Source organism: Macaca mulatta, chromosome 3 (assembly GCF_049350105.2).
Source record: "Macaca mulatta isolate MMU2019108-1 chromosome 3, T2T-MMU8v2.0, whole genome shotgun sequence".
In the NCBI taxonomy this organism is placed as follows: Eukaryota; Metazoa; Chordata; class Mammalia; order Primates; family Cercopithecidae; genus Macaca; species Macaca mulatta.
Genome location: NC_133408.1, coordinates 29899535 through 29919139, shown reverse-complemented (window position 1 = coordinate 29919139; position 19605 = coordinate 29899535). Strand labels below are relative to the sequence as shown.

The window sequence follows — 19605 nt, the reverse complement described above, 5'->3', positions numbered from 1 at the left end:
GAACTATGATTCTGAACCAGAAAGTCATTTTTATATATTCTAATAAATCATTTTATCATTACGATATTCTTATTAATAGAATATTCTGGGTTATACACACTGCTTGTTTTCAACTTTAAATCACTGATTTAAAAGAACATTATTTTTATCACTGACTTAAAAAGCACTCAAGATCATCATTATGAACTTACATACTCCTCTGCTGCAGAGGACATCCTTCACAACCAAAATTTATGTGTGATCTAAATTTTAAACGCATCCTAGACTTTAGAACTAGAAAGCCTAACAAAGTTAGGCAGGAGAAAAAAAAAATGAGGCTACCATCATTAGGACAGGGATAAAAGTCTGGAAACTGGCTCCTCATATATGGGTTGTTAGTTAAATCACAAGTCTTTACCAGATATTGTTAGCCTAGTTTCAATGATTTTTCTATAAAAATATTCTATTATTTAAACTAATCACCAATTAAGCCTACTTTTTACTCTCACCCATCCTTACTCCTATTCAAATAAAGTATTACTACCAGAGCCATTTTTAAAGTGTTCAAACTAAGTGATATTAAAAGGCAGTTAAGGATTAAAAAAAAATTAACCTTGAGCCTTTACTTTCAAGTTGCTGTGGTGTGAATGTGTCCCTCAAAGTTCATGTTTTGGAAACAATCCTTAAAGCAACAGTGTGGTGGCGGGGTCTAACAGGTGATTAGGTAATGAGGGCTCTGACCAAATAAATGAAGTAATGTCATTATTGTAGGAGTGGGTTAGTTATCTTGAGATTAACTTTTATAAGAAACCACTTTTGGCCAGGTGTGGTGGCTCATGCCTGTAATTCCAGCACTTTGGGAGGCCAAGGCGGGCTGATTATGAGGTCAGGAGATCAACACCATCCTGGCTAACACAGTGAAACCCTGTCTCTACTAAAAATACAAAAAATTAGCTGGACGTGGTGGCGGGCGTCTGTGGTCCCAGCTACTCAGGAGGCTAAAGCAGGAGAATGACGTGAACCTGGGAGGCGGAGCTTGCAGTGAGCCAAGATTGTACCACTGCACTCCAGCCAGGGCGACAGGGTGAGACTCCATCTCAAAAAGAAAAAATAAAGAAACCACTTTTGTTATAAAAGTGAGTTTAGCTCTCTCTTGACTTCCTGCCTTCTGCCACAGGATGATGCAGCATGAAGATCGTTGCCCAAATGCAGGGCCCTCAACCTTCAGAACCAAGAAATCTGCGTTCTTTATAAATTACCCAGTCTCAGCTATTCTGTTACAGCAGCTCAAAATAGACTAAGATAAGTATATTAAAGATCACCAAGCTAAAGTTCAGAATTCCCATTAGGCTTTATACTTCAAAGTGCAACTTTTAGTTAATACATGATGTTTGCCATTACAGGATGGGAAATGAGAAAGAGGCTAATGCCAGACTGAACTAGCTCTTTACAGCTTCCCGATCACAAGTGGTGGGGACCCTTACTTAAGTGGAAAAAATGTTAGTGTCTCAGAAGCAGGACACAGAGGAACAGTTTATGTCCTCTTTGAGTAATAGACAACCAGTTCAAACTTCCAAACCAAATCAAGAATGTCACATTGAGATTCAAATTGGTCCCTGACTACTGACCACAAACAGTATATGGTAAAGACACAGAGAACCAAGGAACAGTAAGATTAAACACAGGCACTAATTCACCTATGACGTAGCCAAGATCACGGATTTTTCTTGCTGGAAAGATTGCTAAGGAGCTGACTTTGGGTCTCCTCCTAGAATGGTTCCTAGAAAGAACTAATCGAGAAAGTAGTCCAAGAGGTACTACACAGAGAGTAGCCAGATACATACTTACCAACTAGCAAGGCCAAGTTACACTGGAAACTTTGGTACAGATTGAGTATCTCTTATCTGAAATGCCTGAAACCAGAACTGTTTCAAATTTCAGATTTTGGAATATTTGTATTATACTTACTGGTTGAGCATTCCAAATAAAAAAAATCTTAAATCTGAAATGCTCCAATGAGCATCTCCTTTGAGCATCGTGTAGGTGTCAAAAAGTTTTACATTTTGGATTTTGAATGCTCAACCTGTATAACAGGAATTGGTCGAATCTTATAAAAATGTTTTAGCCAGGTGTAAGGTGATGCACACCTGTAATCTCAGCTTCCTGGGAGACTGAGCTGGGAGAATTGCTCAAGGCCAGCCTAAGCAACATAGTGAAACCCTTATTTTAATAACATAAAGAAAGGAAGAAAAGCTAAACTGTTCTAAGCTAAGTTAGCTTAAAAAAAACCGGGGGGGGGTGGACGGGGTTTCTCTATGGAAAAGCAAGCAAGCCAATTATAGGAAGAGAGAAATGCTCTAAGAATTATTTATACACTATTTTGGCACAAGATGAAAACTCATAGTATGAACCAACAGTATTGAAACCCTGGATCTTTTCCTGCTGAAGTCTCACTTTGGGCTTTGTTACCTTACAGTTGAGTTTAATTACTGGCTCCTAACCACCCTGGGCTGCCTTCCTCTTTGCCATTCCTTAGGGAATGGTAGTAAGTTGGTCCTTAAATATCTTTAGAGATTTTAGCAATTTGAACTATGATGCATATTAGAGTATTTGATCACTAATATGTATGAAAAAGTTCATAGTGTCTTAGGGCCAAGGGCAGGCTGTAAGTATTTAGGAAGTTTATGCATCTGTTTCGTAATCTGAGAAGTAGACAATTTATTTTAATGGTGTATTAGTCCATTCTTGCATTGCTATTAAAAAAAACCCGAGACAGGGTAATTTATAAAGAAAAGAGGTTTAACTGGCTCACAATTCTGCAGGCGTACAAGAAGCACGGTAGCATCTGCTTCTGCGGAGTCCTCAGGGAACTTACAATCAGGGCAGAAGGCAAAGAGGGAGCCAACACCTCACTTGGTTAGAGTAGGAGGAAGATAGTGAGGGGGGAGGTGCTACACATTTTAAAACAACCAGGTCTCATGATAACTCACTCACTGACTATCATGAGAACAGCACTGAGGGGATGGTGCTAACCCATTTATGTGAATTCCACCTCCATGATCCGATCACCTAATACCAGTCTCTGCCTGGGGATTACATTTCAACATGAGATTTGGGTAGGGACACAGATCCAAACCATATCAAATGATGAAGAACAGTTTAAAAAAAAAATTAACCTTGTAAACATTTAAAAATATCTGAGTCCTCAGAGTGCGTTTCTCAGGTCCTTAAAGCATATCACCTGTGGCTTGGAAGTACGTAAAATTTAGGCTCCTCTTTCCTTTTCATCATTGTAAAGTCACAGAGAAAAGCCAACTTAGAGCCATGCCCACAATACAAGATTAGATTGTCTTTTGTTATTTCTTTCTTCCTTCCTTTGTCTTCATTTTATAAACGTATGCATGCACACAGCTTTTAAACAAGAGGCTAGTTGATTAGGAAACCAGTGTTGACTTGATGTAAGCAACAATCCAAAAAGTAGAAAATATTACTATTGTTTACTACAAATGTATGGACTCAAAACTAGCTTAACTGTTATTATTCCTCAAGAGAATTTATTTTTACTCAGCCTCTTCTCAGAGAAGAGTGTCTTAGAGCAAAGTTAGCAATTAGTACACTAAGAAATCAGGTAACTGCAATACTCCCAAACTACAAAAAACTTTACACTAAACTAGTAAAGTTAAATGTCATTTTTAAAAAGCCCCTCTTACATTCTAGCCTATTGACAGGCATTGTGTTGGGAACTTGGTAGAGGAAAGAAAACTTCAAAAACATTTTAAAAGATTTACCGACAACAAATATACCTTGTTATTTTTCTAGTATGTAATTATTATGACATTTTTCCCCCACTGATTTCTAAAGTCCTGTATACTGATACAAAAACTAAAATTGTGTGCAATTCAAGATGCTCATTTCCCTCTTTTCTAAAATAATCTTTTTTTTTTTTTTTTTTGAGACGGAGTTTCGCTCTTGTTGCCCAGACTGGCGTGCGATGGCATGATCTCACCTCACTGCAACCTCTGTCTCCTGGGTTCAAGTGATTCTCTTGCCTCAGCCTCCCGAGTAGCTGAGATTACAGGCATGTGCCACCATGCCCGGTTAATTTTGTATTTTTAGTAGAGACGGGGTTTCTCCATGTTGGTCAGGCTGGTCCCGAACTCCTAACCTCAAGTGATCCACCTGCCTTGGCCTCCCAAAGTGTTGGGATTATAGGCGTCAGCCACCACGCCGGCTTACAATAATCTCATATTAAACAAAACAGTTGTAATACACTAGCTGATAACTGTAGTGAAAATGAAAATGTGTATTTGTGAGAGCTGAGAACTGACACCAGATAGAGAAGAAATTATTTGATTCTAATTTTACTTACAAAGATTAAATTGGGATTTTAATATATAAAACCTTGACTATACATAGAATATTAATGAAACAGTTCTAATTCAAATTGAGAATTGTCTTTTACACTGAAGGTAACTATGATTTCAAAAACAAAGGACTTATTCCATGCTTACATGCTGAGATATTATCAGAGCTGAAATGTTAAGAGATGGTACCTGAGGAAATATCTGTATAATCTCTATACAATGACTGAATACCAGATAAAAGGCTTATTTTAAAAAGCTAGAAAAGCAATTACAAAAATTTAGGGTTCTGTGGAAAAATTCGATCATGGTACGAACTCCATTAATGATGAGTTGCCAGGAAACACTGGTTAGAAAAAGATGGCTGAGAGAATAGCAAGGATAACCAATTAGGATTAGAACATTAGCCCTATTGATATAAAATAACTATTGACAGTAGATCAATGGTATTAAGATTACATATACTAGAACCAGACTGTCAAGCTTTAGTCCAGGATCGTCAGTTATGAGCTGTGTGACTTCAAACTGTATTTCTTAGGTCTCCAAGTTTCAGCTCTATCACATTGAAAATAGAAAATGACAGTAGTCATTCCAAAGCTATCTTGAGTTAAATAAGATAATCCACATAAGGGGTTTAGCACAGTGCCTGGCACATAACAACAGGTTGCCATCACCACTACAGCAACCCTGGGCAGTCCAACTTTTTGGCTGTTTCCTTAAAGGTAAAATACGGGGTTGGACTAGATAATTTCTAATGTCTTTACCCATCTAAAATTAAAATTCTACAATGTATCAACAATATACAAGCCACCTCTATTTTCAAAGAACATAAATTCAGATTTTAACCCTAGCATGATTTAAGTACTGTAAAATAAACTTATTTTTAAGTTATCCTTTTATTTTTATTTATTCTTTTAGAGATGGGGTCTTGCTATGCTGCCCAAACTGGACTTGAACTCCTAGGCTCAAGCAATCCTGTCACCTCAACCTCTGGAGTAGCTGAAATTGTAGGACTACACCGCTGTTCCTGTTATATCATCTTTTGAAATTAGCTATAATCACTACATTTATTAAAGCCAAAGTTATAGATATTCTATGTAATACACAAGAAATCCATAATCTTCCATCACATACTGTTTGGTGACTATAATAATTTCTGAATAACAAGTCCTAACAGGAATTTCAAGGTATATAATCCCCCACTATATTTTTTTAAAACTATAAGAACATTTCATACCCCATACTTACAGAACAGAAAATAAAGATCATGAAAAATTTCAAATATATAATTCAGAAAAAAGGAAATAACTATTTTGAAACTGTCCATAATCTGGAGGTTTAATAAAGTCTCTCTACTGATATGTAACAACTCAAAACTCAAATTACAGGCCAGAATATTAAGTTTTTTTTTTTAGTATGACTCATAAATATCTAAACCAAAAATCAATTTTAATATGACGACACTAACTGCACCAACCCAAATACAACCTTCTAAGAGGGCTGTGTTTTTTTTTTTTTGGATTTGGAGAATTTTTCTTCATATATCTTAGGGACACCATTAAAAAATTTTAAAAACCTTTCCAGTTTTCAAAAATTACTAACAGTGTGTGTGATCACTGAAAAGAGGTTAATCTAAAAATTTTAAAATATTTTTCCAGATAATAAGATCATACTGGTAAGAAAAGGGTTCGGGCTTATCTCACTCAAATACTTGCATAATAGGCTTGAAAGAATAAAAAAATTATGTTACTTAATATGAAAAACACACACGTCTGTTAAAATCTGACAATTCAATAAGCTCTCAAACCAGAAAACACGTTTCCCAATCAACACTCATACTTATTTCTGTATTAGGAAAAATGAGGTTGTTCCAGGGGTCTTTAAAAAACAAAGATTTCTCTTAAATTCGTAACTCTGTTAACTGCACCTTCATTTCCAGAAACCTTATCTTTAACAAATCTCTACACTATTCATATTTAGCACAATTTCCAATCATTGAAGATATTTTAGTTTTACCTTACAACCAGGATAAAGCAGCTGTATTAAATTCATGCCGTAAAATCAAAACTACACCGTGTGCTTACCCTCAATATTTAGCTCAAAACAAATGTGGCAGAAGGAGAGTGTTTCTTTGTCTGTTCCCAGTTTACAAACACTGCAAATGTTGTCATCATTCAAATCAATGTTTACAAACTGCTCCTCTTCGTTCATAGTGCCCCTATTAAGAAACAGAAAAGGAAAGTTACACAATTCAAGAACCTGCCTTTGGGGTAGTTTCCTTTTCGGGGAACTTCTAGGAAACAAGGATGCTGTTCAGCTCGTCTAAAGCAAAAGCTCCATCAAACAAGCATCGCCATACTTGCACTTCAACATTGCACTTTTCCTGTGCAAAGACACAAAGCTAGTAAAACTTAAAACTAGGCCATAGGTGACACTATGTCAGTGTCTATTTTGTCCTATAGTTGATTGGGTTAAGGGGACCTGAAGGAGAGAGGTTTGCGGGCATTCTAGTCCTCCTCCTTCGTCCCCCAACCTCGAATAATCAGACACAGGGCTTAGCAGCGAGGCCTCTTCAGCTACCAGGTTCTGTCAACCTAGTTAACGCTGTGAGAAACAGGAAAAACGACCTGCACGGGACACTGCTTTGCTAACTTCCATTGGGGGAACCTCAGATGCGCCTCGCGAACTCGGAGTTGCGAAGCTTCGCATCGAACGGAGGTCGGCGGCAGCAAAATGCACGTGGGTACCGAACACCTGGGGAGGGCGTCCCGCCGTGTCCAGGGCAACCACACCGAAGGCCGAGCGGCGGATTCACGGTACCAGCCAGGCACCGCCGGAGGGGCCCAAGCCGGAGCCGGGAGAACCGCGGCACCCTGGAGCCCAGCGGGCGGGAGAGACTCGTCCCATCGCTCCGGGATTCCTCCCAGAGGGAAGAAAGCGTCCGACGGCCACGGCGGCCGGCCCGCCCAGCCTCAGGGTCTCGGGGAGCCGGGTCCTGGCCCGTCCTTCAGCGTTGCGGGCGCGCGGCCGCCCCCAGGGAGTCGCGGACCCACGTCAGTCTCTCCGTCGGTCCGTCCGTCGGGGCGCCTGGCGCGCAGCAGCGCGAGGGGCCTCGGGGCTCGGAACTCGAAGGAGGCGGCACGATGGGACGGGGGATCTGGGCTCAGGTGGGACAGGAGCAGGGGTTCGGGGTCTTTACCGTCCGTCTCCGCGGGCCACCACCGCCTTTCCGCGCGGCTCGGGTTCCTCCACTATTGTTTCCGGCCGCAGCAGAGGCGGCCGCCGCGCGCCTGGCCCCGCCCTCTCCCGCCGGCGCCATCCCGCGAAGGCTGCGGGGAGGGTGGCGCGGCCGCGGGCACAACTGCGCGCTCGCAGGGCTGCTACGGGCCCGCCCCTCCACTCCTGCACCGACGCCGCACCTTCGCCTCGAGTTCTCCGGTGATTCCGTGTGTCCTGGCCGGAGTTTCTTACCGTTCTCTGGAACGTAGCTCCTCACACCCCCCTCGTCGAGGTGCGTAGATAGACGAATCCGTTCCACCTCTCCCTTCAGCACAGTGCAAACTACTGCCCCGGGGCGGGGGCCGCAGGCGGCGGGGGTAGGAAAACCGCGGGTGGATGGGAGAAAGGGCGAGGTGCGTGGGTGGCACTTTGACTTCAGGAGAAAGAAGCATAATACTGTCTCTGAACTTATAGTTAAGTGCCAGTTGAAGTAACTAACGAAGGAAAAGTTCATATTCAGGTGTCATGATAGAGGCATGATTTCAAATACAGAAGCTTTTAAAATAGGTTATTTGTTGTGGGGCGTCCCCCCCATATGGTACATCCCTCAACGCCCACGGGGAAAACCCCGAGCCCCACCTCTTATTTTTAGGTCCTGCTTGGTTCTCAAACTCTTTGCTTGACTTTTATTTTAGCTATTCTGGTGTTTTGGGGGTATGGTTCATGCAGTACTTTCCCTTACGTTTTCTATTGTAGTCTTTACGGGAACCTACAGAGGAGAAACAGGAACTGTTCTCTCATTTTGCAGCCTAGGAGTAATTAACCCAGGTTATCGCAGTTGGTTAGAAGCAGGCTGGGGATTGAACCCAAGGCTACTGAGCGAAGATCAATGTTATTTTTTACAGCATCATATGCGCGTGTTCTGGTCGCACTCAAATAGAAAGAGGGCTGGCCTGTCAGTCTACATGTAGGCATTCTTGAACTGATGGTAGGAATAGACTCCATAGATCTTGGAAACTTCTGGACCAAATTAGCACTCTAATGATGGCATCTGTGCCTCGCAGGAGCGATCTGTGTCCTTGCCACCTATTTTAGTAGATGAACCAGCAACATTGACATTACCTGGTTTCTGTTAGAAATGTATAATCTCAGGCCCTACTCGAGATTTCCTAAATCAATACCTGCACTTTAACAAGACCCCCCGGAGATTCCTATGTTCATCGAAGTTTGAGATGCACTAATTGAAATAGAAAAGCCTGAGCTTTTTCTCTTCGAATTTCTCATTCTAGGTAACTACGACTAAAATATCTTGCATCTTGGAGTCTACCCATCTTTTAAATAAAAGGGATTCTTTAAAAAAGGACTCTTTTAAAGTGATTCAATGAAATTGTTCTAAAATCACTAAATTTAAAAAATTGAAACAAATTCTTTTCAATTCTCATGATCGTCTTCCTTTCTATGGCATTTCACATTGTTTACTTGCTATTCTTAAAACTCTTCTCTCCTGTTGGCTTTTTAAAATAACTTAAGGAATAATTTACAGAAATAACATTCTCCCATTTTAAAAGCACTATTTGATGAATTTTGACAAATATATACACTTGAGTAACCACTACCCCAGTGAGGATACAGAACATTTCCACAGCCCCAACATTCCTTTCTGTTCCTTCCTGGTCAAGCTCCTCCAACATGAGATCTAATTTATATGACTGCTTTAGTTTTGTCTGTTGTAAGAATTCATATCCATGGAATTAAGCAGTGTGTGTTCATTTGTGATTGGCTATTGTCATTCAGTATGTTTTTGAGATTCACAATGATGTTTTGTAACAGTGGATTTTTTTACTGCTTGTCTCAGTCAGTATGTGTTCCTATAAAGGAATACCCAAGGCTGGATAATTTATATAGAAAAGAGGTTTATTTGGCTCATGGTTCTGGAGGCTGTACAAGAAGCATGGTGCCAGCATCTGCTTCTGGTGATGGCCTCAGGCTGGTTCTATTCATGATAGGAGGCAAAGGAGAGCCAGTGTGTGCAGAGATCATGTGGCCAGAGAGCAAGCAAGAGAGGGGAGGAGATTTCAAGCTCACTCTCTTTATTTTTTTTTATTTTTATTTTATTCCTTTGTTGTTGTTGTTGTTGAAAAAAAAAAAATAGTTCCATTGGGAATTAAGAGTAGGAATTGATTCATACCCTAGAGAATGGCACCAAGCCATTCATCAGGGATCCGTAACTAAGCTCCAACTCCCTACTCCCTGCTCCCCAACCAGGCTTTACCTCCAACGCTGGGGATCAGTGGGGCATGGGGGCTCACACCTGTAATCTTAGCACTTTGGGAGGCTGAGGTGGGCTGATCATTTGTGTCTAGATGTTCAAGACCAGCCTGGGCAACATCGTGAATCCCCATCTCTACCAAAAAAACCCCACAAAAATTAGCCAGGCATGGTGGTGCATGCCTGTAGTCCCATCTACTGAGGAGGCTGAGGTGGGAGACTGGCTTGAGACCTAGAGGTGGATGTTGTGTGAGCTGAGATCGTGCCACTTCACTCTAGCCTGGGTGACAGAGTAAGACTCTGTCTCAAAAAAAAAAAAAAAAAAAAAAAAAAAAAAGACAAAGAAGAAAAAGAAAAAGAAAAAAAGAGATGTCCACGCCCTAATTCTTGGATCTTTTCAATATGTATATGTAACATAGCAAAAGAGACTTTGTAGATATAATGAAGATTATAGACTTTAAAATAGGTTATCCTGGATTATTGGGGTGAGCCCAATCTAATTACATGAACCCTTATAACCAGACATCTTTCTCCAAGTAAACTCAGAGAAATGTAGCAAAGAGAAAGTCGAAGTGATTGGAAGCATGAGAGGGACTTAACACACCATTGCTCTAGGAGTACACACTGGTCTCCAGCTGGTAGCCAGCAAGGAAATGGGAACTACAGTCCTAAAACTGTAAGGAACAGAATTCAGCCAACTGCCTGCATGGATTGGGAAGCTCATTTGAACAATCTCCCAATCATGCTGTACTGGTTCATGCTGTACTGGAATTTTTACCTACCGAACTGTGAGATAATAAATGGGTGTCATTTCAAGCCATTAAACGTGTGTTAGTTATGCCAGCATTAAAAAACCAATAGATTGAATGTCTAAATTTTTAAAGAAGGTTGAGATTCATTTTGGGAAGCTGTTCCTGTAGTGGCTGATCAGCTTGCTTCTTTTGAGACTTGTTTTTAAGCCTTGTGAGTGTCTACACTATCATTTTGTAATATGGATATCTTAGTCCAGTCCTGGAAGAGTGGCTTGTTGGACCGTCTTTTGTATGTCATGGGTATTTAATAAAGATTCTGCCCTCTAGTTGATTAAAACTCAAATGACTCCTGTCCCTGTGAGTTCCAGCAGGTGTTCAGTTTGTAGTTCCCCAGTAATTGTTCTTTTGGTGATAGTTATTTTTTGCCCTGCTATTTAATTTTTTTGTAAAGTCTCGCGCTATACATGCACAGCTTTGTATTCAGCCCAAGACTTGAAGAGTATTCTGAAACTCTTTCTATGTATAATTTTTCCTTTCTGTCACTTTTTATTGCAAATTCCAGCCGTCTTAGACTTCCCAAACTCAAATCTTTTCCTCCCCAGCGCAACTTTCCTTGAATTTCCTTATGTGGACCATAGTCTGAAAGTACTTCCAGGCGTAAAATCAGGGTAATCGTAGGTCTCCTCTCCTTTGTTTCTTTTCTATTATGGATCACATGTTTGTACTGTCTGTGTTTCAGTGTCCTAGAATTCATATTTTCTGGATGTTGGTTGTCTGCCGCCAAGTGAGATGTGCCTTTCACCTTCCACCACGATTATGAGGCCTCCCTAGCCACGTGGAACTGTAAGTCCATTAGACCTCTTTCTTTTGTAAATTGCCCAGTCTCGGGTGTGTCTTCTTTATCAGTAGAGAACAGATTAATACATATTCCTAACTAAGCCTAAAGTCAAAGTAATGTCTGTTTTAGGCCAAGAACTAATTACAAAACTAGTCATTGTATATCACTTTATAACACATTTTTGTACACTTCACTGAGTTACTAAATTAGAAAGAATTGTAGTTAGTTAGTTAAAGGTAAAATCCTTGACTATTTGAAGACCTAGGCTTTGAACTTGTATAGCATGTGACTGTACTGAATACTGTAGGCAATTATAAGGCAATGGTAAGTATTTGTGTATGTAGACATACTACAGATATAGTAAAAATACTGTATAAAAGAAAAACATGGTACATCAGGCACTTATTATGAATGGATCCTACAGGAGTAAAAGTTGCTCTTAGTGGGTCAGTGAGTAAGTGTGACTGAATGTGAAGGCCTAGGACATTACTAAAAATCACTGTAGACTTTATAAATACTGTACATGCGTACTACACTGTTTATTTTATAAATTTTTCTTTCATCAATACTTACTATACATTTTTTACTGAATACACTTTACTTTTTAAAATATTTTGACTATTTTATAATAACAGCTATATTAGTCTGTTTTCACACTACTCTAAAGAACTACCTGCGACTGGATAATTAAAGAAGAAAAGAGGTTTAATTGAGTCACAGTTCCACAGGCTGCACAGGAAGCATGGATAGGATAGGAGGCCTTAGGAAACTTACAACCATGGTGGAAAGCAAAGGGGAGGAAAACGCGTCTTACCATGGTGGAGAAGGGGAGAGAGACAGAGCAAAGGAGGAAGTGCCACACACTTTCAAACAACCAGATCTTAAAACTCACTCACTGTAATGAGAACAGCAAGGGAAAAGTCTACCCTCATGATTCAATCACTTCCCACCAGACCCCTCCCCGACATGTGAAGATGACAATTCAAGATGAAATTTGTGTGGGGACGCAGAGCCAAACCATATCATTCTACCCTGGCCCCTCCCAAATCTCATCTCCTTTTCACATCTAAAATCACAACCATGCCTTCCCAACAGTCCCCCAAAGTCTTAACTCATTCCAGCATTAATTCAAAAGCCCAAGTCCAAAGTTTCATCTGAGACAAGTCCCTTGTGCCTTTGAGCCTGTAAAATCAAAAGCAAGTTAGTTTCTTCCAACATACAATGCGTATACAGACTTTGGGTAAATATTCCCATTCCAAAAGGGAGAAATTGGCCAAAATAAAGGGGTTACAGGCCCCATGCAAGTCTGAAATCCAGCAGTGCAGCCATTACATCTTAAAGTTCCAAAATAATCTCCTTTGACTCCATCCCTCACATCGAGGGCACACTGATGCGAGGGGTTGGCTCCCAAGGTCTTGGGCAGCTCTGCCTATGTGGCTCTGTGAGGTGCAGCCCCTGAGGCTGATTTCATGAGCTGACTTTGAGTGCCTATGGCTTTTCCAGGTGCGAGGTGAAAGCTATCAGTGGATCTACCATTCTGGGGTCTGGAGAACAGTGGCCGTCCTCTCACAACTCCACTAGGCAGTATCACAGAGGGAACGCTGTGTGGGGGCTCCAACCGCACATTTCCCATCTACACTGCCCTAGTAGGGATTCTCCATGAGGGAAACCAACAATGTCTGTTAGAGAGATCACATAATGTTTTTTTCTGAAAATCATTGCATTACCTCTGCAATTGTGAAAATTTTTCTCACTTATCATTTAAAGTCCAATTCAAATGAATGTCTGCTACAAAAATATCTCTAATCCTTTTACTTTCCTGAATTCCCACAATGCTTGCTCATATCACTACTATTTTTAGTATGTTTTTCTGACATGGTCCCATTTTTAAAAGAAAGGATTTAGTATATTAGATATATCCATCCACCCATCTCTCACCTATTTGTTTCTCCTCCTATGTTACCTAATTCTCTCCAATTAGAGAGGTGCTTTTTCCATTTAGCCAGGAAGATTGGCATATGTAGCCCCAGGCTCAAAGCCTTCTGGTACCATGATCCTGAAGGTACTGGAAATTCAAGATGGTGTGACTGATTGATTGAATTATTATTTCCACTTCTTCACCCCCCTTACTCTCACGTGTGACTTTATAGTTCACTGTAGTGAGCAGAATATATTTCCCCATCCCAATGAGATATTAATGAACATGACAACGAGCAGAGACCTTAAATGTGCCTGTGTGCGTTAGCTTGGCTTCTTTATCTCTATCATATGTCACAAGAAGACCTTCATCCAGGTATTTGCTGGTCCAAGAAAGATGAGAGATGTAGAGATCAAACAGATTGAAGGGTCCAACTTGCAGCCTAATGCTGGGTTGCCCCAGCTGACCTATAGATCCATGACGTTTGGTATTAAAGTACTGATATGGTTTGGCACTATGTCCCCACCCAAATCTCATGTTGAATTCTAATCCCCAATGTTGGGGAGGTGATTAGATCATAGGGGTGGATTTTCCCCTTGCTGTTCTCATGATAGTGAGTTCTCATGATATATGGTTGGTTGAAAGTTTGTAGCATTTTCACCTTTGCACTGTCTCTCCTGTCACTATGTGAAGATGTACTTGCTTCCCCTACACCTTCCACCATGATTGTAAGTTTCTTGTGGCCTCTCCAGCCATGCTTCCTACACAGCCTGTGGTTCTGTGAGTCAATTAAACATCTTTTCTTTGTAAACTACACAGTCTCAGGTAGTTTTTAATAGCAATGTGAGAACAGATTAATACAAGTACTCAGTTGTGGGTTTTTCAGTTATGCAACATTTTGCAGTGATAGCTGATTAATACAGCGGGATTCTGAATGGCCAAATGTGATTCATATGCTTGTCTCTGAATCAATCACAATTGCTAGTACTTTAATTGGCCAGGCTGTATTACATTTCCAGCTCTTCCTCCATTCCCAAGTAATTGAAGTTGGCTCAGGGGTGGGGATATAGGAATTAAAATTTGATCTCAAGATATGAAAGACAAGTTTCCCAAAAGGAAAGTGGTTGCTCTTACCAGAGGAAGGGAATTGGTTTGAAACCTATTAAACAGGAAGAATCTATCTGTCATAATCTAGTCTGGTACTCTTTCTACATCATTATTTATTGCTAAATTTTAAGCTGAATTGTATGGAGAAACTGCCTTACTCATCTTGTATTTAACACTTACAAATTATAATATAATTTGTGTTTGAATCCAGAATTAAGTTTCACTGCAAGTAATATAAAAATCCCCAAGTAACAGTGACATAAAAAGTTGGACATGGACAGACATGTTGGCTCATGCCTGTAATCCCAGCACTTTGGAAGACTGAGGCAGGAGGGTCACTTGAGCCCAAGAATTCATGACCAGCCTGGGCAACGTGGTGAAACCCCATCTCTACAAAAAAATACCAAAAAAATTAGCTGGTGTGGTGGTGCAGGCCTGTAGTACCAGCTACTCAGGAGGCTGAGGTGGGAGGATTGCTTGAGTATGGGAGGTCAAGGCTGCAGTTAGCTGGGATCGTGCCACTGAACTCCAGCCTGGGCAACAGAGTGAGACTTTGTCTCAAAAAAAGAAAAAAGAAAAATGGTTGGACTTTATTTTTTTTCTCTTATGTTGAAGTCTAGAATTGAGCAGCTAGGGTGAGTGTGGTGGCTCTGATCTTCAAAGTTCTTAGGCATGCATTTTGCTTTCTTTCTTTCTTTCTTTCTTTCTTTCTTTCTTTCTTTCTTTTTTTTTTTTTTTTTTTTTTTTTACCATGAGACAGGGTTGCTCTGTCATCCAGGCTTGGGTTCAGTACTGCAATCTTGATTCACTGCAATCTCTATCTCCTGGACTCAAGCTGAGGTGGGGACTTGGGGACCACATCTTTCTTCCAGATGACCATATGGCCAGCTAAAAGTCAGGGTTTCTAAAAGAGGGAGCATAGATACTGCAATTTACAGCAGGCAATCTCTACTGTCGTGCTCAATATTTATTAAATGAATGAATCACATTAAAAATTAAAATTGATTAATAAACACTGATAATTAAATTTTTAATCTTAGATGAAATGCTGGATTAAAGAATATATTTGATGCTGGGCGCGTTGGCTCACACCTGTAATCCCAGCACTTTGGGAGGCCAAGCCAGGTGGATCACTAGGTCAGGAGATGGAGACCATCCTGGCCAACATGGTGAAACCCCGTCTCTATTAAAATACAAAAAATTAGCTGGGTGTGGTGGCATGCACCTGTAGTCCTAGGTACTTGGGAGGCTGAAGCAGAGGAATCTCTTGAACCTGGGAGGCGGAGGCTACAGTAAGCTGAGATCATGCCACTGTACTCCAGCCTGGTGACAGAGCAAGACTCTGTCTCGATAATAATAATAATAATAATAATAATTTGTTTAAAAATTATTTTTGATTTCCACTGAAATTGAACAATTTGTCAGGCTTATTTCAGTTTTATTCATCCATTTTCTAAAAGTGTGATCCTCGTAAGATTCTACACAGGGAGTCTAGCACTGCTCTTTTGGAATCTTTAACCCTGAAGAAAATATCACTCTTAAAATTATGGCTCCTCTTAAGCTTAGACAAGCATCCCTCTGAAAGTTTGAGATACAGATATTTGCATTAAAGGGATTTATTACCTATAGTTTTAGTATTGCCAACATTTTGGGTAAGCTGTCTGCTGATCCATTGTCTTGTTTTGCAAGCAGAACAAAGCAAGCCTATTTCTAGTCTGTGGATAAATTCTGTGTTGGCATTTCTGGGAGAAGATTGGGAGTTAACTACCAAGCTATTGATTTTTCTTTTCTGCTGTGAGCCAAATCTAGTCTTCAGTAATGTGCACAGTCCCCCCTGTGAAATTCAAGGTGATAAAAGGAAAGTTTAGTATTGATGTTTGAAGTTAGAAAAGTCTGTTTTATAATTTACCAGAGGTTTATTTTTATATTCCCTTGTATAAGTATCAGGCTTTGGGTATAGAATACTCAAGCTAGAAATTAAAATCCAGACATGTTTCTGAGTTTACTATTGGTGTACCCATTGAATGACATACAATTTTAAAGTTTGATGATGAGAGAATTATAGCATTGTTAAAAGAAAAACTTTAGACCAATTAAATTGAACAGAGTTTAACTGAGCAAGAAAAAAATGATTCGCAAATCAGGCAGCCTCCAGAATCACAGCAGGTTCATAGAGATTCCAGGAATGCCTCGTAGTCAGAGCAATTTATAGACAAAAAAAAAAAAAAGAAAGAAAAAAAAAAGTGACATACAGAAAATGGAAGTGAGGTACAGAAACAGCTGGATTGGTTACAGTTTGGCATTTGCCTTATGTGAACACAGTTGGAATGTTGAGCAGTGTGTGAATGGCCAAAGTATGGCTCCTGGGATTGGCTGAGATTCATCTATTGCCGCAGAGGCATTCCCCTAAGTTAGGTTTTCAGTCTTGTCTACCTACTATGTTAGGTTATGATTTGTCCAATAGGGCTCAAGTATGGAAATACAGAGGCTTTCTCAAGCCATATTTACTTCCATTTAACAGCATTGAGGGTAGTAAAAAGAAAGTACACCTTTTTTGCTTTTCTGCTTTTTGAATTTCTACTAAACATTATTTTTTCTCACAAAAGTTAAAACCAATCAAAAATGAAATTCCTTCATTCAATCAATCATTGATGTATTCATTCAGTAAGTATTTATTAAATGCACATTATATGTGAGATACTGTGCCGAGTGTTAGTTACACAGTAGACAGCAAAACAAAGTCCTTCCTCTTGAGAAGTTTACTACTTAATGTAAGCGAAAGGCATTAAGTAATTGCATTTGGAAAGGAGTTTTTAATGGCAACGGAATACATTTGCATTTCAATTGCTGTAGCACCATGAAGATGTCTAAGTACCACATTGGCAAATAACATTTTTATTTCTTGCTTTTTTCATTATTTTGCTAAATCTTACATGTTAAGCATATTAATAATTCATTATCTATAGTCTGTGATAAGGGATCCCACCATAGTATTTGTTTTCAAAATAACTGGAAAATGTAGGTTTCAAAACTGAAAACATTTTAGCTATTTTGAAAGGCTTCCAAAGTGTATTATATTCTTTTTTGTCATCTTAAAATATATAGGAGATAATTTATGCATTAGCAAAATGTTTGTGTTAGAGGAGGATAAATTTCTGACTTAGAAATTCTGACACTGAATTTCTGACTTAGAAATTCAGTGACTTAATCAACAAGAAAATGATTTTTCCCTCATGTAATAACTGAAGGTAGGTACCCCAGGTTGGTAGTAGCTCTCCTTCACATGGTTATTTAAGGACCCAGGTTTCTTGCATTTCGTGACTCTTCTGTCCCCTGGGACCTTGTCATCTGGTGCAAGGTCAGGATTGCATTCAGATTTCAGCCACTGGAAAGAGGGGGTAATGTGGAGGAAGCACACCTCTCTTAAAAGGCCCGGTCCTGAAGAGGCAGGCACATACCACATCTACTCGTATTTCACATTTCATTGTTGAGAATTTAGTCACATGGTTACATCAGTCTGTGAGGGAGACGGGGAAATGTAACCTATTTTTGTGCCTAGGAATAACGAGTGGATAATTTTTAGTAGATGACTAGCTGTCTCTCCCACAGCCTGAAACTCTGGCTGCCGAGTTTCTGTGTATATCCTTCTCATACTCATCCTCTCTCTGGGCAAGCCACAAAGAGCACGTTCACCCCTTCCTCCAGGGAGACAACTCAAAGTTATACTCAGCTGCTGCACCCAGCTCAGCATCCATAGGTATGTTGACAGGTGATGATCCGTCCTGTCACTCACATCCATAGGTAGCTCCTAGTTATCTGGTGACCTGTAAGTTGAAGGTAAAATACTTTCCTCTCTTTCTGTCACCCCTTCCTCCCACCAGAATCAATGGTGGACCAGAGAGAGGATAACTGTAATTAAAACTCCTATTCAGGAAAGGGAAGAAGGAGAAACACAGCAGTCACTGGTTCATAGCACTGAGGGAAATCAGCTAGATGGTTGGGGGTCAAAGACCTCTGCCTTAGTAGCGAAGGAACTTCCTTGATCGGGCCTTGTGTCTGCTTTATGGGAGTAAATTCTTGTCCACTGGTCTCTGGCTCTCTGCTCTTCTCTCTGGAAGAAACTTCTTTGTCTATTATTCTTCTTGATCACATCTAAGAGGGCTTTGGGGAATTTGTTCCTCTTGAATGCTGCATATATTTTACAGCTTAGTTTGTAGGCCCATAGTGTCACAAGGCTATTTGGTTCTTAGGCTCATAGATTCTTTAGCAACACAGTTTCCTCAATCTTAGTAAATTCTAAGTTTATTTCCTTCCAAGGTGCTTGTAAGTACAACCAAACATTTTTCTGGATGTATTCTAGATAGTTCTTCAGCTTTTGCTTTCTTGCTCTTTCTCTGACATGTCCTTTCACATTAATAGCAGCTATCGTGAGGCTATCTGAATAATTAGGCTTTGCTGGGAAGGCAACAATCTGACCTTTTGCCATTTAGAATCCAGAATCAGTCAGCTTTTCAGGTGAGGGAGTGTCTTAATCTTTGGCCCCTTCTCCTTGAAGTCATTGTCACTTTTCAAGGAGGTCTTCTCTGATCACCCTATTTAAAATTTCCATCTGGACCCACCTTACCCTGATTTGTTTTAAACACTACTTGTCACTTTCATATATATATATATACACATATATGAAATGATGTATAACATATAATTATTTATTATACTAATCGTTTATTATCTGTCTTCCTCATTTGGCATGTAAACTCCATGAGGTTTAGGAGTTACATTATGTTCTCTGATGTCTCTCAGGTGTAGAGAACAGTGCTTGCTGCATGGTAGGTGCTCAACAAATCTATGCTATGTGAGTGAATGAATAATTTGAGAGTGTGTTGACTTTTCAGGATCTGCTATATATCATGCTATATGTGAGCTATGCAAATACTGCAGGTTACAGTTATTCTTTCCTATTGCACATAGATAGAATTATTACTTTGCTCATTTGGCAGCGTAGGGCAGGACGAGTACATCTGTTTTTTCTCCATTATCCATAGAGACCTATTCTATGCCAATTATGGAAATTCCATTATTCTTGTTGGTCATCAGTCTAACAATGGACAAGTGAAGCATGTTGGCCAGTGAGGGATAAGCAAAAGTATGGTAGCACGAAGGATC

At 40.0% G+C, this 19605-nt stretch overlaps 2 protein-coding genes across 2 annotated transcripts in view; one reads left to right on the top strand and one right to left on the bottom strand.

The window, feature by feature from the left end:
- C3H21orf91 (chromosome 3 C21orf91 homolog) overlaps positions 1-7617 on the bottom strand; it is a 29571-nt gene extending 21954 nt beyond the window's left edge. Inside the window, 2 exon segments of the mRNA NM_001194344.2 lie at positions 6425-6558; positions 7540-7617. Coding sequence (NP_001181273.1) covers positions 6425-6551 — 127 coding nt within the window. The 5' untranslated portion in view covers positions 6552-6558; positions 7540-7617.
- LOC144340135 (uncharacterized) overlaps positions 6554-19605 on the top strand; it is a 229611-nt gene continuing 216559 nt past the window's right edge. Inside the window, exons 1-2 of the mRNA XM_077997931.1 lie at positions 6554-7851; positions 11319-11422. Of these exons, the coding sequence (XP_077854057.1) occupies positions 7074-7851; positions 11319-11326 (786 nt within the window). The 5' untranslated portion in view covers positions 6554-7073 and the 3' untranslated portion in view covers positions 11327-11422. The remainder of the gene's footprint in view (positions 7852-11318; positions 11423-19605) is intronic.